The 24,730-nt window shown below is 34.3% G+C and overlaps 1 protein-coding gene across 2 annotated transcripts in view; it reads left to right on the forward strand.

Moving 5' to 3' along the window:
• Positions 1-24,730, forward strand: part of LOC149790737 (protein arginine N-methyltransferase 2-like) — an 82,799-nt gene that overhangs the window by 39,429 nt on the left and 18,640 nt on the right. The window contains exons 8-9 of one of the 2 annotated variants that reach the window (XR_016423890.1): positions 4,912-5,124; positions 10,458-10,642. Coding sequence is in view for 1 of the 2 variants with exons in the window: in XM_089972790.1 (XP_089828916.1) it covers positions 10,458-10,641 (184 nt within the window). In the remaining variant the exon portion in view is untranslated. Of the gene's footprint in view, positions 1-4,911; positions 5,125-10,457; positions 10,643-24,730 lie in introns of those variants that run through there. The other variant, XM_089972790.1, reaches the window with a different exon arrangement.

A 24,730-nucleotide genomic window follows, 5' to 3' on the forward strand; every position in this document is an offset into this window, starting at 1 on the left:
ACCCTACTTTCACTTTGAACTCCACAGCAAATGTAAATACTACATTAATATAATATATAATAACTTCCTTGTCACCCTACTTTCACTTTGAACTCCACAGCAAATGTAAAGACTACATTAACAGAATATATAATAACTTCCTTGTCACTCAACTTTCACTTTGAACTCCACAGCAAATGTAAAGACTACATTAATATAATATATAATAACTTCCTTGTCACCCTACTTTCACTTTGAACTCCACAGCAAATGTAAATACTACATTAATATAATATATAATAACTTCCTTGTCACCCTACTTTCACTTTGAACTCCACAGCAAATGTAAAGACTACATTAACAGAATATATAATAACTTCCTTGTCACCCTACTTTCACTTTGAACTCCACAGCAAATGTAAAGACTACTTTAATAGCATATATAATAACTTCCTAGTCACCCTACTTTCACTTTGAACTCCACAGCAAATGTAAATACTACATTAATAGAATATATAATAACTTCCTTGTCACTCTACTTTCACTTTGGTCTCCACTTTCATGATAAGAGTTGGTCAGTTATTTAAAAAAGTGAATTACGTTTTTTCTTGAAGATGAAGATTTATCTGTGTTTGAAAATTTCAAATGATGTTTTCACCAAATAGTTGCTTATCAACTGCAACTACTTATCATTTGAATTAGATGGTCATATTTTGTTAAGAACTGGATCTTTTCAGGCAGATTTCTAGATGACCATTGGATCTTACATTGCTGGTGTCATTAAAAATCATTTTATAATTAATTACATAATAATCTCTCAGAACCCCCCCACCAAAAAACCCCAAAAACTCTGATATCTTTGAGACAAAAAAAGCATCATATTAATTTTTAAAGATGGCATTTGTTAAACAAACATACTGTGAGTGAAGATTGCCGCTTCATGAATATTTTTTAAACAATTAAGTTCATTTATGCATAACTGTAAATATAATTAAAGACAATTGCATTTGAATTTGTTATAATTCTTCTGTTTTTCCAAAAAGATAAATCACTGTTAATTATGTTTAAAATACTTGTATGAAAGAAATGATTTTTATGCATGATCTTATCTAGCTATCTTTCTTGCTATCATAGTTAAACTAGTAGTTCTTTTGGTAGTATAGCTCAGCTTTTTCATGATGGTCTCATGCTAGATCTGTCTATCTGTCTGCCTGTCTATATATCTATCTACCTACCTACCTACCTACGTGTCTGTCTATCTGTCTGTTAATTAAAGGATGTAATTTGTATCCTGTATTATACATATTTCCACTTTAATATAAACTTAAGTTTTATATGATTAAAATTAATTATCTCCAGAATTTTTATATTGCATTACATTTACATATCACAGTATATCATGTTAAGGACTGCATTTTATTACATATTACAGTATATTGTGTTCAGGATTGCATTGAATTACATATTGTAGTATATTGTGTTCAGGATTGTATTGAATTACATATTGCAGTATATTGTGTTCAGGACTGCATTGAATTACATATTGCAGTATATTGTGTTCAGGACTGCATTGAATTACATATTAATGTATATTGTGTTTAGGACTGCATTGAATTACATATTGCAGTATATTGTGTTCTGGACTGCATTGTATTACATATTATCGTATATTGTGTTGAGGACTGCATTGTGTTAATATTGCAGAATATTATATTTAGGACTGCATTGCTTTGCATATTGCAGTATATTATGTTCAGGACTGCACTGAACTACATATTGCAGTATATTGTGTTCAGTGGGTCTGTGGTTCTTTCTGGGGGATTTCCCAGGTTCTTCCTCCACCATTAATACTGGCCGCCATGTATAGCCTATCATGTGCTGAAAAATGGCGTTAAACCCTACAACAACAACAACAACAACAATACTGTTTTCAGGACTGCATTGCTTTAAATATTGTAGTATATTATGTTCAAGACTGCATTGCATTACATATTGCAGTATTTTGTGTTCAAGACTGCATTGAATTACATATTGCAGTATGTTGTGTTCAAGACTGCATTGAATTACATATTGCAGTATATTGTGTTCAGGATTGCATTGAATTACATATTGCAGTATATTGTGTTCAGGATTGCATTGCATTGCATTACATATTGCAGTATTTTGTGTTCAAGACTGCATTGAATTACATATTGCAGTATATTGTGTTCAGGATTGCATTGAATTACATGTTGCAGTATTTTGTGTTCAAGACTGCATTGAATTACATATTGCAGTATTTTGTGTTCAAGACTGCATTGAATTACACATTGCAGTATATTGTGTTCAGGATTGCATTGAATTACATATTGCAGTATATTATGTTCAAGACTGCATTGCATTACATAGTGCAGTATATTGTGTTCAGGATTGCATTGAATTACATATTGCAGTATTTTGTGTTCAAGACTGCATTGAATTACATATTGCAGTATATTGTGTTCAGGATTGCATTGAATTACATATTGCAGTATTTTGTGTTCAGGATTGCATTGAATTACATATTGCAGTATTTTGTGTTCAAGACTGCATTAATTACATATTGCAGTATATTGTGTTCAGGATTGCATTGAATTACATATTGCAGTATTTTGTGTTCAAGACTGCATTGAATTACATGTTGCAGTATTTTGTGTTCAAGACTGCATTGAATTACATATTGCAGTATATTGTTTTCAGGATTGCATTGAATTACATATTGCAGTATGTTGTGTTCAAGACTGCATTGAATTACATATTGCAGTATATTGTGTTCAGGATAGCATTCAATTACATATTGCAGTATTTTGTGTTCAAGACTGCATTGAATTACATATTGCAGTATATTGTGTTCAGGATTGCATTGAATTACATATTGCAGTATTTTGTGTTCAAGACTGCATTGAATTACATGTTGCAGTATTTTGTGTTCAGGACTGCATTGAATTACATATTGCAGTATATTGTTTTCAGGATTGCATTGAATTACATATTGCAGTATATTGTGTTCAGGATTGCATTCAATTACATATTGCAGTATTTTGTGTTCAAGACTGCATTGAATTACATATTGCAGTATATTGTGTTCAGGATTGCATTGAATTACATATTGCAGTATTTTGTGTTCAAGACTGCATTGAATTACATATTGCAGTATTTTGTGTTCAAGACTGCATTGAATTACACATTGCAGTATATTGTGTTCAGGATTGCATTGAATTACATATTGCAGTATATTATGTTCAAGACTGCATTGCTTTACATATTGCAGTATATTGTGTTCAGGATTGCATTGAATTACATATTGCAGTATTTTGTGTTCAGGATTGCATTGAATTACATATTGCAGTATTTTATGTTCAAGACTGCATTGAATTACATATTGCAGTATTTTGTGTTCAAGACTGCATTGAATTACACATTGCAGTATATTGTGTTCAGGACTGCATTGAATTACATATTGCAGAATTTTGTGTTCAAGACTGCATTGAATTACATGTTGCAGTATTTTGTGTTCAAGACTGCATTGAATTACACATTGCAGTATATTGTGTTCAGGACTGCATTGAATTACATATTGCAGAATTTTGTGTTCAAGACTGCATTGAATTACATGTTGCAGTATTTTGTGTTCAAGACTATCAAGAATATCTGTCTGAAAACTAAAATCAGACTATTGCGAGCTCTAGTCATCTCAGTCTTTTTGTAATCATATGAGGCATGGACCCTGACAGCAGAATTACAACGAAGAATCCAGTCACATGAAATGAGATGCTACAGAACCATCCTTGGCATCTCTTACATAGACCACATCACAAATGAAGAAGTGCATAACACCATCAGGCGCAAAGTAGGCCAATATGAGGACCTCCTCACCACCGTCAAAAAGAGAAAGCTGAAATGGTATGGCCATGTCACTAGATCCAACAGTCTATCCACAACAGTCCTGCAGGGCAGCATCCAGGGTGGCAGAAGGAGAGGTAGACAGAGAAAAAAGTGGACTGACAACATCGCAGAATGGACCAGGAAAAGTTTTGCGGAGACACAGGCATTGGCACATGATCGAGACAAGTGGAGGGAACTGGTCAGATGTTCAGCAGCACAGTGCCTCAACGACCACACTAGGTCATGAGACTGATGATGATGATGATGATGTTCAAGACTGCATTGCATTACATATTGCAGTATATTGTGTTTAGGACTGCATTGCATTAAATATTGCAGTATATTATGTTCAAGACTGCATTGCATTACATATTGCAGTATATTATGTTCAGGACTGCAGTGCATTACATATTACTGTATATTGTGTTCAGGACTGCATCGCATTACATGTTGCAGTATATTATGTTCAGGACTGCATTGCATTACATATTGCAGTATATTGTGTTTAGGACTGCATTGCATTAAATATTGCAGTATATTATGTTCAAGACTGCATTGCATTACATATTGCAGTATATTATGTTCAGGACTGCATTGAATTATACATTGCAGTATATTGTGTTTAGGAATGCATTGCATTAAATATTGCAATGTCTTATGTTCAAGACTGCATTGCATTACATGTTGCAGTATATTATGTTCAAGACTATATTGCATTACATATTGCAGTATATTGTGTTCAGGACTACATTGCATTAAATATTGCATATTATTATGTTCAAGACTGAATTGAATTACATATTGCAGTATATTGTGTTCAGGACTGCACTGCATTAAATATTGCACTATATTATGTTCAAGACTGAATTGAATTACATATTGCAGTATATTGTGTTCAGGATTGCATTGAATTACATATTGTAATATATTTGAAAACCTATGAAATATGCAAAAAAATGATTAAAGAATGAACAAGTAGGCGAAGTTTCATACAACTATAATTTCTTTTGAATTTCTTTATGTAAACAGTGATTGAGAAACATCCTTACCTGAGGCTGAGTCCAAGCTACATGAGATAGACTACAGTTTGATTTGCATCATCTCACCTTGGACTGCTATGTTGGATAGGATGGGATGATTCTGGTGAATGTTGGCAGTGATGTTTGTTGTCTCACCCACGGGACAGTAAAGTTCATCATCCCACTCGTGAACTTTACCCCAGTGCTACATTCACAACAAATGGCAAGATTATTGATTAATTTTTCATCTCTTTTGGAATATTCCAAGCAAAAATGGTGTCAGATGAGTGATTTGTCTTTTTATTTGGCATCAGACCATGCAAGGCTTCATGTTCCATATCTGCCATTTATGGTTATTGCTATGTAACATTCAGGACATAGCATGCAGTTTAAATCTTTTTCTCAGCAGACATATATTTCACAAATCAATGAATTTGTGTGTGGCATGTCTGAATCAAACCTTATATTTATGTTGAGGTAGTCAGACACTGCATACTCTTTTTGTGGCGAGTCCCACTGCAAGCAGTACAAACCCAGATCTGCAGTCTCATAAAGTGCCACCAGTTATGGATCTATGCAGTTTGTTAGGAGTAATCAGTAAAACAAAAATCATAGACCCTGATCTACCATGCACAAATCAATGGCAGAACAGAACAGGGCCTGTGTTATTTGCATTTGGACTCAACTTATAAGTATGTTCAGTGTGACCCCGCTGTAACATGGTAGTTGGGTGTCATAGAACCCGACCATGCTATAGATCAAACCTTGTTATAAGCAACCAGGTAAGTTAGCTGAAGAAAATGATGCATGTACCATCTTAAATCAATGTATTTTAAATGAGAATATTTCTGTAATGAAAACAGAGAAGGCATACATAATATTTTACTTTATTCAGGGAACCAAGCATTGGTATTTATACGTGTATTCTGTTTATATATAACTGTCTAATGTATAGCATGAATAGAGTATCAACACCGTGTACTCACCTGTGAATCTTATCACATACATTGACTCCACAAGTAATTCCATCGAAAATATGCACACACAGATTTAAAATAGTCAATAATTTTGTCACAGGTCATATAGGTCTGAATTCATTGAAAAAAAATAGCAGTCATGTAGCAAATAATGAAGCACATTTACTTTTAATTATATCCAAAGTCTTTAAAAGATAGTTTGTGTTTTAATCTGCCATGTGTAGCATTCATAAGCATAAACTTTTTTTCCTGAAGAAAACTTTCACAGCACAGTAAATGTGTTCCAGTCACATTGAAAAATGAAACAATCCATCAGATTCCATTGCTTTTAATTAAGTTTGGTACTGACTTTCTTTGAAGAAATGTTTTTTTGTTTTTATTGAAGATTGTAGTTGGGTTTCTTTGATGAAGGGTGCATGCTTTATTGAAGTCACTGCTAAAGGCCAGCTTTGGAGAACCAAACAAATGCCCATTTCATATTGTCGCAGCAATATCAAATAATTGTACTGCATGATTGAGACCAGTATTTTTTTTTTCATTTGCTTAGTACATTTTCGTAACAGTCGATGCTTCAAAGACAAACTATTTTATCTGAGTACATTTTAAGAAAAGGTATTGGCAGTTGTTTCGTCGATTTTAGACACTGTTCTTTAGTGTGCATTGAATAGACAAAGAAGTAAGATTCTTTTTTTTTGTATTTGTGGTAGTGGAGTAATGCTGCATTATACGCATGCGTCAGAAAGTTAATAAAGGGTAAAAGAATAATAGATATGCAGGTGTGTTCTGGTCTGATTACAGGGATTACTACAGCAAATGTGAGTGTTCTGAAGGATTTAATTTTGAGTGACAAGAAGAGGAATTTTACTTACCATCCACATACAGATGTCAGTCTATGTAAATATATTAATTACTTTTGAGTGGCTAAAAATCCAACAAAAGATAGATTATGATCTCCAATACCAGGAATGTCAATAACAAAAAAGGATATCTCACAACATACAGTACTCATGCTAGATGTCATGATAAGCGGATTATGATATAACAATGCACTTTTAAAATGGTTTGTCAATATGGACTAAGAATTTCTTTATGTAACAATAGATAAATTTCAGTGCATTTTATATCTGGTTTGCGGCTTCCTTTCATGGGGCCTCTGAATTTCACCACTCCAAATCAATGGTTGTATAAACAAGTATAAACATCAAACAATCAAACAATGTTGCCAGTAATAATAAAAAAATGCCAGATGGTATATTTTCCAGCCAATGAGGAAAAAACCATATTTTGAGACATTGGCAAAGCCCTGTTCGATCCCTGAATAAAAATTTTAACACCTTATTTTTTATATTTTTAATAAGGAAGAACTTTTCTCGTGTATGAGAAAAATACATATAAAATTTCAGGAGCCATGCCATGATCATCTTGTATTATTCATACGCAATCTCTTCCCCAAAATAACTCTTTTTACGTTTTTTTCCTACCTTAGTGTTATGACGGAGTGTGCTTTTGCGGGGTCACACTGTATATACAGTATCTGTAATAACCATGTTTTCATTTGTCTAAAGTTTACAAATGGTTTTACCTAATCATATTACCTAAGGAGAACTGCTACTATCTCACAGATGGTTTCCTGGGGACTTGGTATCACATTCCTAAGCCTTTGCCCAGAATTCTTCCAGCTACAATGCAGCACTTATCACTTGCTCATCAACCAAAGCACATTCAGTCAACTCTGTTTTGTTCTTGTGTGTGCAATGGAAAGTAAGAACAGGTTCTAATGCTGTCTATTGTGGAATTGCAATCAGTGAGGACTCGCAAGAGTGTGGTGACTTAATGTCCCCACTCATATGGCTCACAGGCTACAGAATAGCAGGCTTGTTATATTTAGGAACAAGATATAATCGCATGTGTGACCCTCCTTTTCATTCTAGAGGTCCTTGTCATCAAGGATATCTCTGACCTCGTACACTTTCAAGATTTGGTCGACTAGGTCTGAAATCAATGTTCAAGTAAAAGAACATGTTTCCCCCAGGAACAAGAATTTAATGAATGCAATGGTAGATTCCCTGTCTGTATGGAGCAATCCATCTGCTAGAGAATTCCCTTACCTGCTGAGCTTGCACAATGCAGCAGCAGACGTCTTAATCCCCAGTTGCTTTGTTGCGCTCCTATAACTATGATTCTGTGATCTGTTGGAAGCCAAACCTTTGACCAATCTACCAACTTTCACAATCTGTACAATATGAGTTTGCATCTTGAAGGAAGCCACTCTTGACTTGTGCCAGGCATCCTCTGCAAGTACAACCCCTGGCAATAACAATCAGTATGGATGCAAGCAAACATACATACATACATACATACATTCATGCATCCATCCATACATGCATGCATACATACATACATACGTACGTACGTACTTACATACATACATACATACATACATACATACATACATACATAACTTCAGTGGCCTAGTAGCTAGAGCGTCCGCCATGGATGCAGTAGGTTGTGAGGTTGAACTCCGGCCGAATCATACCAAAGACAGATAAAAATGGTACTAGCAGCTGCCTCACTTGGCAGTCAGCATTAAGAGGTTAGTGCTTGGACTGGTTGGCCCAGTGTCAGGAAAATGTGACTGGGTGGGACATGATGCTACATATCTGTGGCATGATGCCCCCAGTGCCAGGCGTCACTAGAAACTGTCACACTGCAGACATCATAGCAATATGACTGAAAAAATTTTAAGCTACATTAAAATCCAAATCACATATGCACACACCAATGCTCTAAAAAAGTATGTATTCATAAATCCATGCTGTCCAGTAAGAATGTATTTAAAGTCCCATGCAGAATTCAACTGATCATTTACTTCCAGTATATCATGCTACATATCTGCGACAAGATGCCCCAGTGCTAGGCGTCAATATAAACTGCTGCATGCAGACATTGTAGCGGTTTGACTGAAAAAATTGTTAAAGCTATGTTAAAAGTCCAAATCAGACACACACACTTCCAGTATATTTTTCTTCAGCTGCATTTGAACGTGTACATGCTGCATAAAAGATGTATCATATAGAATGGTTGTTAATATACTTTGTTGTGGATACCTACTCTTTTTTGGGGGAAAAACAATTTCTGAAGATAGAACTGCAGAAGTCTTGTCATATTACACATAAGTCTGAGATACATTTTAACATTCACAGACATTGAGAAATATTTTTTCTTTTAGAGTTGAGTGATTTGGAAATTTTATTTAGATTTAAAAACACCTCTTTCTACTCATGACCATTTTAATAAATTTTCATTATCATCATTCCTCTCAATACCCATCCCCAAAATTTCATCTCAGTTCATCATGAAAACTGGCTATACAGGTATTTAAAAATATGGAATTTATACAGGTCACATTTTCTGCATAAATCTATCTCCAATTTACAAAATTGTTGTTAAAATTGATGGCTGTTCTTCTTGGTCAATGATCAAACTAATTGAAACGAGTCAATGAAATTGGTCTGCTTATTCTTCTTGGTCAATGATCAAACTAATTGAAACCAGTCAATGAAACTGGTTGGCTTATTCTTCTTGGTCAATGATCAAACTAATTGAAACCAGCCAATGAAACTGGTCTGCTTATTCTTCTTGGTCATTGATCAAACTAATTGAAACCAGCCAATGAAATTGGTTGGCTTATTCTTCTTGGTCAGTGATCAAACTAATTGAAACCAGCCAATGAAATTGGTTGGCTTATTCTTCTTGGTCAGTGATCAAACTAATTGAAACCGGTCAATGAAATTGGTCTGCTTATTCTTCTTGGTCAATGATCAAACTAATTGAAACCAGTCAATGAAATTGGTTGGCTTATTCTTCTTGGTCAATGATCAAACTAATTGAAACCAGCCAATGAAACTGGTTGGCTTATTCTTCTTGGTCAATGATTGCACTCTATTCAGTAAGTCAGCTTGGGATACACTCAGCTCAGTTTGCCTAAAATCAACAATGAAAAGTTTTTGTTCTAAATTCCTTGGTCATTTGTATCTACCCTATGGGTACCATGGAAGCAACTTTCTTGCCTCAAAGATAATAAATAAGAGTCAATGGCACATCCTAAATAGAATTCTGCACTTGTCCAGGAAGTATGCCCAGTTACATTATCAATTTTGTTTCATGATTGACCTTAATGTAGCAGTCCAAAACAATATCACAATTATCCTAAGGATTTTTTTCCTAATTTGTCAGATATATTTACCAAAGGCATGTCTTGACAAACTGAATCCTTGGGTAATAATAGGTAGAAACGTATACAGCAAATGAAACAATGCAAATTAAGTAAGGCATGGTTTGTGCAGTACCAGTGGCTTGTGTATAAATAGATGTCAGCTGTAAGCTTAACATGCAGATCAGGGAAAGAACTTGAGCTCAAACCATTATTTTGGTTCTTTTATACTGTGTACATGGTTAGAAATTTTCGTAAACATTACAGCCTTAATTTTTTTTATGTGTTTCACAGGACACATACTGCAGCTTGCAGAATACTTGGTGGTCTTTTAGATGTTCATATTTATATTTTTGGGTGTTTTAGACTTACTCACTGGAAACAGAACTTGTTTCTTCTCGATGAGCCCATCAATATCAGGCAAGGGGAGATCATTACTGGGTCATTTGAACTTCATCGTCATGAAGAATGGAGGAGACATTTACGAGTTTTACTGAAGTTCAAAAAAGTACCAAACGAGATGAAGGAAAATTGGGACACTGGTACAGAGGTAGGCAATTTATTTTTTTGTTTATCATGACTTAATTTATGTATAGAGCAAGTTTTCTGATTGAGACAGTATAATGAATCTGCTTTTCCCTTCCATTGATTTTGACATAATTTTTTTTAGTGATATTAGTAGTGATGTTGGTCATGGAATTCATGGCATAACTGCAATAACATGTGTCACACAAATAACACGATTTTTTACTAGACCCAAACCCTACCCCACCTGCTGTGAATTAATTGAATTTCAGTAATCTTAGGGGAAAAAAATTAACAGAGAAATAGAGATATATCAATTTTTGGACTACCACAGTGTATGTCCTTCGCATGTAGTTTGTCTAAACAGTAAACAGACCTGCTTAGAGCACATATAAAGTTTGGGGTAGTTTATACAATAGACTATCAGAGAGGCAATTAAAAAGTAAGGTGGACACACATAATTTCACAGTTTACTAAATTGGATGAGTAGAGCTTGATGAATCCATGTTAGCGCATTGACCACTGGAGATTCTTTTCATTTTCACCTAAAATTAGGAGTAGGAAATGTATTTTGGGAGTTGTTTCTGATTGCAGTCAAACACATCTGTTTCGAAGAAATTTTTGTTTAGCCAGATGCTTAGATGTATGAAAGATGTTATTTTCAATTGGATATTTCTCCTGGATATGTGCAAAAGGGTGAAAATTAAACCAATTGGACTTCATTTTTATTATTTTTTATTTTGCTTTTCATGTCCTGGCCCCATTTTACACCAATCTGAAACTTATCCTACCTTTTGCAAAGGTTCCTCTGTCTGTATGCAGTTTGGATAAGTCTGCTTTCGATCTAAGGCCAAAAATGTCTAAAATCCAGACGCAAACTCTGGTTATAAAACTGACAATTTTCAAGGTAAAAGTACTGAGTATCACAAGTTGTTTTTTTCATTGTATTTTTTTAATGCAAGTATAAAGTCTTCAGTATTTGGTATCACTGCAAAACTACATCTTTCACTTTTCTTGTAATATCATCACTTTGGTGTATTGTAAATGATGTTGATGTATCAGACATAGTGTACATTCCTCATGATGCATAAACATGGTACACTGGGTTAATGAGTTAAGATAATTTATTCTCACCTGGACAGTGTGGGATTTTTCTGGTCATATGTAACAGCATAATGAGAAATACAACATCCATTAATGAAAACTATGTCACTTTGACCTATATTTCTTGGCTGTATGCTTACGTTTGTAATTAACTCAGTTTTTTTTGGTTTGGGCTTATGTTCAGGTTATTTTCTCAAGGTCACTATTGCTCAGAGTCGTATAGGTTGATGTATCAAACTGTGGACCCAAGGAAGCAAAAGATTGACAAAGACTATTACCCCCCATGAATAAAGTAAATTTAAAACATTCATCTTTTTCACTTCTTTATGATAAATAGCATGTACCTGATTAGTAGTTTTCTTTATCCAATTTTACTGATTTTTTTTTTTAGCTATACTGGTCCTAGACAAAAATAGCTTATGAGACAGCCTGTTGTTTATCATAGTTGTCTGTCATTCATCCCTTGTTGTCCACTATCTGTCTATCCATTAGCACAAGTTTGTTATCAATACTACTTGGAGAAAAGCCATGAAACTCGACAGACATGCACATCATATGGTCTAGTTAGTCCAAAATTTAAAATTGTTTTATTGCTACTGTTCAGTGGATGTTTTTCTCAACTTGGGTTTTCACAAAAAGACCTCTTGAAGTCTAGTTGGCCTCTTTTGAAGTCTAGTTGGCCTCTTTAGAAGTCTAGTTGGCCTCATTTGAAGTCTAGTTGGCCTCTTTTGAAGTCTAGTTGGCCCAAGAAGAAAATGATGCTAATCTGATATCATTTTGAAAATCTTGTTCTTGCTAATTCTTGTATGTCATATCAATATGAAGTTTCCATCAATGGACTTGTATGATATTTAGTTGGTCCTGAATGAAAATGGTGTCAATCTGACGTTCCTTTTGGCCACCATATTATCCATCTTGAAAAGCTTGAATTAATAAGGTATTGTTGACATAAGATTTTCACCAGTAGGTAGGTTACCAATGAAGATGGATCTCTCCAGTCATCCATTATGGTAGACATGATGAAAACCAAGTCACTAATGTACCTGAATGGATGGTCCTTTCAGCATGGGGTTGTAGTTAATGTCTGGTTTGTCCTAAATGAAAACGATGCTGATCTTAAATCCATGATAGCTGCTACATTAGCTAATTAGAAAATCTTATCACTCAGGAGATGATTTCAACACAGAGCAAGTTGAAAAGAAGAAATGGTTTTATTTTTAATTCCTGGAAATTATTTTTGACCAGTAGAGTATCATTCAACACAAGGAAATCTTGTTTGCACCTTATTAGAAAAATCCGAGGTTTGACTTTGTGTTTAAGTTTGCACTAGATAGACAATAAGTTAAAGATTGTATTTAATGTTTTCCTTATTTTTTATACAAAGGAACTATGCATATGAATTTCACTTGCCTGACCTTATTAATTATTAGATAGCACATGGCTGAAACTATTAAATATTAGATAGCACATGTCTGACCTTATTTAATGTTTAATAGTGCATGTCTGACCTTATTTAATGTTAAATGGCACATGTCTGACCTTATTTATTGTCAAATGGCACATGTCTGACCTTATTTATTGTCAAATTGCATGTATCTGACCTTGTTTATTGTTAAATGGCACAGGTCCAACTTTATTTAATGTTTAATAGCACATATCTTACCTTATTTAATGTCAAATAGCACATATCCGACCTTATTTAATGTTAAATGGCACCTATCTGACCTTATTTAATGTTAAATGGCACCTATCTGACCTTATTTAATGTAAAATGGCACCTATCTGACCTTATTTAATGTTTAGTAGCACATGTCTGACCTTATTTAATGTTAAATGTCATGTTTGACCTTATTTAATGTAAAATGGCACCTATCTGACCTTATTTAATGTTTAGTAGCACATGTCTGACCTTATTTAATGTTAAATGTTATGTTTGACCTTATTTAATGTTAACTGGCTGGCATGTATGACCTTATTTAATGTTAAATTGCATGTCTGACCTTATTTATTGTCAAATTGCACGTATCTGACCTTATTTATTGTTAAATGGCACATGTGCAACATTATTTAATATTTAATAGCATGTATCTAGCCATATTAAATATTAAATAGCACATATCAAACCTTTAATAAATGTTTAGTAGCACATGTCTGACCTTATTTAATGTTAAATGTTATGTTTGACCTTATTTAATGTTAAATGTCTGGCATGTCTGACCTTATTTAATGTTAAATGGCATGTCTGACCTTATTTAATGTCAGATAGCACATATCTAACCATATTTAATGTTTAATAGCACATGTCTGACTTTACTTAATATTACAAAGCACATGCTTGTCCTTATTTAATGTTGAATAGGATATTTTTGTTATGATGTTTCTTGTGATGTTTACTTGTAGCTGGTCCTAATGATCTGACATCCACTATGGCCACCATGGCAGCCATCTTGAAAACCTTGTTATTGCTACTTATCTTGAATGGTTATATTCACATGGGATTACAACAAAAGACTTATAATAATGTTGAGTTTGTTCTGACTGAAAATGTTTATATTACATCCATTGTGTTGGCCTCAGCACATACTTTTACAATCTTATTATTGCAAAAAATATCAAACTTGTGTTTCATCAGACAGCATTTAAAATGAAAAGTGGTCTTATCTTGAATTCCTGGAAATTGTTTTCAGCCAGTGGAGTGTTGGTCCCTTCAAGTGAAATTTGTTATGTATTTGTATTAGTTCATCTGGACATAAGGTCATCTTAGCTAATGGTATGATCCAGTGTTTGTTGTGTTATGTGTCATCCATCAACAATTACTTGTTACCACCCAGGAGTCCATGTTTTTATTGATTTCATTCAAACTTGCATTATGGGGTTATATGATCAAAGTATCAGACAAATTTGTTAATGAGCACTCCTGAGGCCAAATTTTGATCAAACGTGGAAGATATCTGACAAGATTAATAATGACTGAGATCCATGCATATTAATGAGGTAATCTTGCATTATCTGGTTTTGATACCATTCTGGAAGCCATATTTGGGATCCACTTTGAGTCAGACTAGAAATTTGGGTTTATGTCAAGATGTTGGGTGGGTTTAATGCAGAGTAATAAACATGAATATTAACAAGGTATCTTTCTGGTCTGAGTTTTATCAAACTTGGTATACATGTTTATATCATCAAAGTCTTAGATGAGTGAAATGAATGCATGCCAGTGAAACAAGTTTGCATCTGATTGGCTGAACTTGGAACCAATCAGCTGGCCATATTTCTGATACAGATTCAATCAAACTCAGAATATTGGTTTATGTCATCCAGATTTCAGGTGAGTTCGCTAATGAGTGAGATCCATGCAGGTGATGCATTGTTACCACTGGAAGCCACTCTTATTTTTTTATTTTGATCAAAATGGAATATACACTTATATGATTAACATCTTAGACAAATCAGATAAGGAGCTGGACCCACATGTACTGATGAAGGAATCTTACATCTGATTGGCTGAGCTGGTTACATCCCAGAGGACCTTGTTTCTGATCTGATATTTCAGACTTGGAGATCATGGTTATATCTTTAAGATTTTGGATGAATTGAGTAATCATTGTGACCCATACATACATGTATCTGATTGGCTGGAGTTGTGCCAGTCTAGAAGTCATATTTTTGGCCCTGACTTTGTTAAAACATGTAACATGGGTTTATATGATTTTGGATGGGTTAAATAAAGAGTAATATTCACATATAATAATGAGGCAATATAGAATCCAACTGACCTTGTTACTGATCTGGAGGCCAGATTTCTGATCTGATTGTCATGAACTATGGGAAACATATTTACGTCATCAAAAGTTTCATAATGAGGGAGATCCATAAATGATTTGCCTTTGCATATGATTGGCTGAGTATTTTATCACTCTTGTATTGGATTGACTGAGTATTTTATCACTCTTGTATTGGATTGTCTGAGCATTTTATCACTCTTGTATTGGATTGGCTATGCATTTTATCACTCTTGTATTGGATTGGCTATGCATTTTATCACTCTTGTATTGGATTAACTGAGCATTTTATCACTCTTGAATTGGATTGGCTATGCATTTTAACACTCTTGTATTGGATTTGCTATGCATTTTATCACTCTTGTATTGGACTGACTGAGCATTATATCACTTTTGTATTGGATTGGCTGAGCATTTTATCACTCTTGTATTGGATTGGCTATGCATTTTATTACTCTTGTATTGGATTGGCTATGCATTTTATCACTCTTGTATTGAATTGGCTATTCTTGTATTGGATTGGCTGAGCATTTTATCACTCTTGTATTGGATTGACTGAGTATTTTATCACTCTTTTATTGGATTGGCTGAGCATTTTATCATTCTGGAGGCCATATTTCTAACCTGGTTTTGATAAAACACTGAATGTTTGATTCAATCTTCAAGATCTTTGATAAGTTCAGTAAGACCCTTGCAAATGTATTATGTGATCTTTTATGTGATTGGCTGAAATTGTTGCCACTCATGTGATGTGTCTGATCTGATTTTGATTCAAAATGAAATACATGTGTCATCAACATCTTGGACTGCTTGATTAATTACCAAAATCCACATGCATTATTTGTGTAATTTTGCATCTAATTGGCCTATATTGTCACCACTATGGAAGCCAAAACTGTGATGGCACTTGGAATATATGTTTATATTCTTCAGGATATTGGATAGATTAGATAATGTGTGCATAATAATGAGGGCATCTTGGATAGATTAGATAATGTGTGCATAATAATGAGGTGATCTTGAATAGATTAGGTATTGTGTGCATAATAATGATGGATTTTGGATCGATTAGATAATGTGTGCATAATAATGAGGGGGTCTTGGATAGATTAAATAATGTGTGCATAATAATGATGGATTTTGGATCGATTAGATGTGTGCATAATAATGAGGGGGTCTTGGATAGATTAAATAATGTGTGCATAATAATGAGGGGATCTTGAATAGATTAGATGTGTGCATAATAATGAGGGGATCTTGGATAGATTAGATAATGTGTGCATAATAATGAGGGGATCTTGGATATATTAGATAATGTGTGCATAATAATGAGGGGATCTCTGATAGATTAGATAATGTGTGCATAATAATGAGGGGATCTTCAATAGATTAGATAATGTGTGCATAATAATGAGGGGATCTTGGATAGATTAGATAATGTGTGCATAATAATGAGAGGATCTTGGATATATTAGATAATGTATGCATAATTATGATGGATTTTGGATAGATTAGATAATGTGTGCAAAATAATGATGGATTTTGGATAGATTAGATAATGTGTGCATAATAATGAGGGGATCTTGGATAGATTAGATAATTTGTGCATAATAATGAGGGGATCTTGCATCTAATTGGCCATTCTTGTTACCATTCTGGATGCAACAATGGTGATGAAACTTGGACTATAGTTTTATAGTCATCAGGATCTTGTACAGTTTAGATAATCTGTACATAATAATGAGCAGATCTTGGATAGATTAGATAATCTGTGCATAATAATGAGGGTATCTTGTACAGTTTAGATAATCTGCGTATAATATTAGAGGGGATCTTGGATCAATTAGATAATCTGTGCATAATATTGAGGGGAACTTCCATTTGATTTGCTAAGGTACTTGCCACTCATTAGGCCATATTTATGATTCCATTTTGATATAGATGTATATTGACATATATCATCAAGATCTTGGACAGTTATGAAAGTGCTTGAGGTTCACGCATATTAATTAGCCGATCTTGTGCCAGAGATAATTAACACTTTTGAAGTTACTGTTTTGATCCAACTTTATGATTAAACTTTAAAAACATGGTTATATGATAAGATGTTGCATCAGTGTTTGTAATGCTTGGTATCACTGCATGTTAATGAGGTGATTTTACATATGATTTGCTGAATTCTTTTCCATTCAAGAGATTGAATTCCTGATCTAATTTTGACCAAGATTGGTAAATAGACTTGAATCATCAAGATATTGAAAGTGAGTAAATCTACACATAATAATATGGTGATATGATGCTGTGCTTCTTACAGCTTGCAAGACTATCAGACATGGTAAATGGGTTTATATCATCAAGATCTTGGATGACTTCAAGTTTGTGTGTGTGTGTGTGATTTGGAATTTTTAATGTAGCTTTAACAATTTTCAGTCATATTGCTATGATGTCTGCAATGTGGCAGGCATCGTAAATAGAATACACTGGATTTTACAAAAATTATATAAGGACTTAGTTGTTGTTTCAACACATGATAGGCTGTTCATGGCAGCCAGTAGAACTAGATGAAGAAACCAGGAAAACTGCATGTATAATGATTTAAAGCACATAAAACAATAGCTTCTGTTTTCTTTCAAAACCAATAGTCCACCGTTTCTTCGCCAAATTCCAAATTTGAAATAAATATAACCATTAATAAAATATAAGATTGCAAGACAACTGGGTTAAAATTAGAAATAACAAAGAAAACTATATATAGCACACATACATATAGCAATATACACATAGCAAACACGGGATATAGGTGACCTCTAGCCAAGGTCAACTAAAAAATCAGGACTGGGACTTCAAGTAAGGTAATAGAAACCAACTCAGAAGAACTACCCTGTAGAAAACACTAGGAAATCCAACAAATACCCCATCAAAAATTATTTTAAAATGAATTTTTGATCGGAATTCTTTTCTTAAAAAAACAACATACAACACACCTGGGGAAAGCACATACATATAAACACTTTCTTTTTTTTTTTTTGGGACCGTGGGGGGGCATCTGTCTGGTGCCCCCCCCCAAGTATAATGATTTATCTTTAACTCTTCGTGTTTTATTGATAAATCGGTAGAAAATATTTTATAACATATAGTGGATGAACTTGATTTCACCATACTTAAATTTGAAAGTTTTTATATATTAGGAGGTAAATATTTAAGAGCGTTTGCTGGAGGCAAATTGTTGTTTATATCACTATTCTTATGATGGCTATTTTTATTTTAATTTACCAGAAATAAATAGTTTTGCTGACACTTCAAAGAAAACTGTTTATATTTGAAGCAACTATCGTTCTACAAAATAAGCAAATGAAAAAAATAATTCTGTCCAAATGAAACTCTACAATTAGTTGATGTAGCTGCCGCTATAAGAAATGGGCATCTGTTTGGTCCTCCAAAGATGGCCTTTAGCGGCGTCTTCAATAACAAATACACCTTCATCAATGCAAGCCAGCTACAATCTTCAATAAATACAAAGAACGTTTCATTAAAGGAAGTCATCACCAAACTTGAATAAAAGCAATGGAATCTGACTGATTGTTCTATTTTCCATAGTGATTGCAACACATTTATTGTGCCCTGAAAGTTTTCTGTTTGCAAGAAAAAAGTTTATGCTCATGGTCACTACCAATGGCAGTGTAAAACAGAAATTACATTTCCAGTCTAATGAAATTATAAATAGCTGGCCATCAAGGTAATTGAAGATGGGACATCTTATAAGAATGTTTTATTCTATTCATGTTTTCATTTCCCAATGAATAGCCTCATCCCCTTGTTACCCATGGCAAGATGATTGTTGTCTTTCACCGACCAAAATCTAGGCCAATTTAAGCACATGTAGCATGTAAAGAAATATATAGCCACATTCTAATGGGGTAAATGAATATTGAAGTGAATTGTTTAGTGACACATGTTTGTTGACAGTGAGATATAGATCAAAAGAGGACTACCTTTTTTAATATAATGTGTTATTTTTTTTCTAACAGGATGTGACTGATACATTAATTTTCTAACATATGATCTAATACTTGAATTAGAAGCCCACACATATAAAGAATTCATGGATTTTTCATATACATCTACATTACTTAACACGTTGTAGAGTGTAGTATGCAAATGTAAGTTGTCAATATACAGGTATGTTTTAGACTAGTTTTGTCTTCACTTAATCAAAATGTCCACTGGTTATTTTCTGTGCAAATTCTAGTCACTGATGACAGGTCACCCCATAAAAAAATTTCAGCCCCCCGACCCACCCAACACTTATGAAAACATTGTCTTATGTCAACAATATTACCTTGGTCCTGATGATGTTGAGATAAACGTTTAGTACTGTATTCATCACAAGGTGACATTTTCTGAAAATTGGCAACAAAATATTGAGGTTAGCAAATTTGTGGGTGACAAATTTTTTCAAGTGAGTGCCAACCCTGATTAATCCTCATGTCCATCCATCCATCCATCCTTCCTTCCTTCCAGCACTTTCTAGTGCCATTATTTCTGCAGTTTTTTTTAATATTATACCATGAAATTTGGTAAACATTATGGTCATCACCTGAAAAAAATATAATAACAAATCACTTTACTCCCCTAATTTTTCTCAGATTGTTTGGCCTTTTTGTCTAGAAGTAGTGATGACAAGATCATATTTTTGTCTAGTAGTGGTGATGACAAAATCTTGTTTTTGTCTAGTAGTAGTGATGGCAAGATCATGTTTTTGTCTAGTAGTGGTGATGACAAAATCTTGTTTTTGTCTAGTAGTAGTGATGGCAAGATCATGTTTTTGTCTAGTAGTAGTGATGACAAAATCATGTTTTTGTCTAGTAGTAGTGATGACAAAATCATGTTTTTGTCTAGTAGTGATGACAAGATCATGTTTTTGTCTAGTAGTAGTGATGACAAAATCATGCTTTTATCTAGTAGTAGTGATGACAAAATCATGTTTTTGTCTAGTAGTAGTGATGACAAAATCATGTTTTTGTCTAGTAGTAGTGATGACAAAATCATGTTTTTGTCTAGTAGTGATGACAAGATCATGTTTTTGTCTAGTAGTAGTGATGACAAAATCATGTTTTTGTCTAGTAGTAGTGATGACAAAATCATGTTTTTGTCTAGTAGTGATGACAAGATCATGTTTTTGTCTAGTAGTAGTGATGACAAAATCATGCTTTTATCTAGTAGTAGTGATGACAAAATCATGTTTTTGTCTAGTAGTAGTGATGACAAAATCATGTTTTTGTCTAGTAGTAGTGATGACAAGATCATGTTTTTGTCTAGTAGTGATGACAAAATGATGTTTTTGTCTAGTAGTAGTGATGACAGAATCATGTTTTTGTCTAGTAGTAGTGATGACAAAATCATGTTTTTGTCTAATAGTAGTGATGACAAGATCATGTTTTTGTCTAATAGTAGTGATGACAAGATCATGTTTTTGTCTAGTAGTAGTGATGACAAAATCATGTTTTGTCTAGTAGTAGTGATGACAAGATCATGTTTTTGTCTAGTAGTAGTGATGACAAGATCGTGTTTTTGTCTAGTAGTGATGACAAAATGATGTTTTTGTCTAGTAGTAGTGATGACAAGATCATGTTTTTGTCTAGTAGTAGTGATGACAAAATGATGTTTTTGTCTAGCAGTAGTGATGACAAGATCATGTTTTTGTCTAGTAGTAGTGATGACAAAATCATGTTTTTTTCATGTAGTAGTGATGACAAAATCATGTTTTTGTCTAGTAGTAGTGATGACAAAATCATGTTTTTGCAGCTAGTCCTGCATGAACAAGTTTTTGCTGGATTACAATGAAGCTTTGTAAATATTAAGATCATAAATGAAGATGTGCTTGTTGACAAATGAATTTGCTCCCACAGTTTTTATTAGTTTTTGTCCTTCTTGCCTTAAAACAGTGTTTTGACTCAACTGATACTTCAGTTTTTGCTATGAAACTTCGAAAATGTTATTCATCACCTGAAAATGTGCATGTCAGTAAATCACTTTGCTCCCCTAACTTTTGTTAGGGTTATTGCCCTTTTTGCATTGTGGCTTAATGCATTGTATACATACCTGCCATATTCCCAAATAGTGTTGTTGTTTGTTTTTTTAGACTTGACACATGACCCTAGCTGTTGTCAACAAATTAAGTAATACATGAAATGTTATTTGTTTATATCTAACCTCTTTGCCTTTTAATTTCCTCTGTGATAATTTGCTATATAAATAGCCTCAAGGCTAGTTTTACATCAACTCCAAGCAGACATGTTTAACATTTTGACATTCTACATGTTCCAGGCATATATTGAAGTGATGTTTTCATTTGGTTTTGTTATTTTAATTGGTTTCTTTAAAAGGTGTCTGAAAATTGTGGGGGCTTTTTAAATACAATTGTGTCAGGTTTGGGAGTAAACAAAATTCCTTTTAGCATGACATGTGTTATGGCAGGTATCTGTATGGAACAGTCTTGTTTACTTGCCCTGCAGATTTTGATGGATTGACATAAACTTTGGTAAATATTAATTTCATCTTCTGAAGATGTGGTGATCAGTGTCATTTTTCTCACCTATGTTCAGTTGCAGTTAAGTACTTTCTTGCCTTCAAGCTTAGGCAACATAAATATGTGTCTTCCAGTCGGCTGACCATCCCTGTTTGTCATTTCTAACCCTAGCACTTTTTAAACCCCTAGATAAAATAAATCACAACAAATCACATTAAATACATATAAAGTATTTTTTTTTTAAAAGATTTACCTACCCAAAATTTAAAACTAGTGCAACAGGAAACACATATTTTTGGGGTCTTTTTCAGTAATCTTTATTAAAATAATTAAGACTGAAAAATAATCACGTCAGTATATGCCTGTAACAACTAGTATGTATAAATTGTACACAGCCCTGCTTAGAGCCTTGGGGCTGTTTATACAACAAATTGACACAGATGGAATTAATAGGCAAAGTGGTCAGGTATAAACAACCACCACTTCATTGGCTTAAACAGCTAGGGTGTGGTATCAAGTCCTTTGAAGACTGCTGTGTGTGGATGGTGGGAGCCCATTTTACTAATTTGTATTGGTAAAGTTCACAAAGTGGAACAGCCCAGTTTGTTTGAAGTTATTGGTAAATTACTGAGAAGCTAGATGTGTACTGAAGAACAAGTTATTGCACATCATTGCCTTGAATGAGAATGTTTAAGCAATTCGTATTAGAGATTAATGGCAAGTTTGTAAACTGCAGCATTCTAAAGACACAATTTTCTGTGAAGTAGTATTTTAATCTGCATATAAAACACAAAGCATGATTATCCAAAGTGTGTGTAAGTCTGATTCATAAGCATTAAGCTATTAGTAAAGCAAGCAAAACCCAGCTACAAAATAAATTCAGAACTCCTGGTTGACAGAGTTGTATTTACTTTGTGAAGCACAACAGGGGGGTGCATACTGCAAAAAGCATATCAACATGAGTCATTCTGGATTGTAGGACATCCGTCAGATTATGTAACACATTCAACAGAATATTCAGTTTAGTTTTTTATGATTATTCATTATGTTAATCTTGTTAAAACCCAGAATGGTTTGATTGGAAGATGGTAATGAGTACACTCTAGTGTTTGAACAGCTGGTTTATGTTGATAAAGCATTGACACCCATACTGGACAGAGGCATTTGTTGCTACTGTATTTCCTTACCCACCCACCATTAAACTTTATAACCTTACCCACTTCCCTCATTAAGTGATCTGTCACAAATGTGATTCATACTCATTTTCAGACTGATGCAGTTCTGACAATGCTGATGTGATGGTTATCTAGAGAAACTCAGTTCTGACCAGGATTCTCTCAGAGAATCCATCAGTGAAGTTTGAAGAGCAACCAGAACCATCCAGTCTCTAGAGAGTGCAAGGATGAACACTAATTGTACTTGCATTACCATCAAACCCACTATATGTATGTATATATATATATATATATATATATATATATATATATATATATATATATATATATATATATATATATATATATAATCATCAGCAGTGCATGCTCAGCCATTTAACAACGTCATCATCAGCAAGGTGCAGAGCCTGCAGTCCACTGGGGAACTTTGTCAGTGGACAGTTGTTCACAATGTGTGACATGGTCTGAAGAGCTTCACAGCAACAGGAAGAGTTAGCAGCCTGGCCCCATTGGACAAGGTTAACTGCACAATGACCCTGTCCTGTCCAAAAGCAGTTCATTATGGTCCACAGATAACATGGAAGGTTGAAGCCAGGAGGGCAGACAGATGGCTCAGTTACAAGGGAGTGGTTTACAACATCTGTTGAAGGCCATTCAACACTCCATGCCGAAATAGCTGTCATATCCTCCGGCAACAGACCTAACCAGATGGGGCATCTGGAAGTCAAGCGGACTGCTGGATGTGAGGTGATGTCCATGTACAGAGGAAGTTTCTCACTGGCATAGACCTTGGCCAACATTTTTCTGGTTGCTTCCTGGCAATGCAGATGTGGAGGAGGAATATTGCTGAGTACCGACAGCCATGGTAAAGGAGTAGGTCATAGTGTTCCAGAGATTATACGCATTGTTGTGTTGAGCTGGACATCAACTAACACAGTGTGGGATAATCAAGCCCAGACAGGAGTGCAATACGCCGTTGTCAAATAACAGCTGGCCAGTGCTGATGTCTTGAGTGTCTGAGCACTAGCACCCCAGGTTGAACCAGCCAGTTTGTGGCGAGTTCTAAGTTTGCTGCAGTTTTCTTCAGGTGGTTGTAGAATGTCAGTGATCCATCCAGAGTCACATCAAGGTATGTTGGTGTTGGGTCATGTTTTATTTGCTGCCCATTGATAAGGATGCAAAACTCACGGTTTGCATTTGCATTATTAAAGTGGAAGATGCAGGAGGCTGTCTGTTGTGCTTGGCTGTAGATGCCATTTCTTGAAAAAGTCTGTTATATCCTCGAGGTCCTTGTTCTGTACCCCTCAAGCTCAGTAAATGAGTGACTTTGAGTCCAGAGAGCAATGTCATCTGTATACATGATACATGAACTTGTGTGACTGTGTTTCAGGCAAGTCATTGATATAGACAGTGAATAAGCTTGGCGAAAGAATATACCCTTGCTGGAGTCCATTAGTCTGACACCTCCACGAGCTGCAGTTTTCTTTGATGTGCACTCTGAAGTACTTGTTGTGAAGAAATAGC

This window comes from Sinohyriopsis cumingii, chromosome 10 (genome assembly GCF_028554795.1).
Source record: "Sinohyriopsis cumingii isolate HCF-2022 chromosome 10, ASM2855479v2, whole genome shotgun sequence".
NCBI lineage: Eukaryota > Metazoa > Mollusca > Bivalvia > Unionida > Unionidae > Sinohyriopsis > Sinohyriopsis cumingii.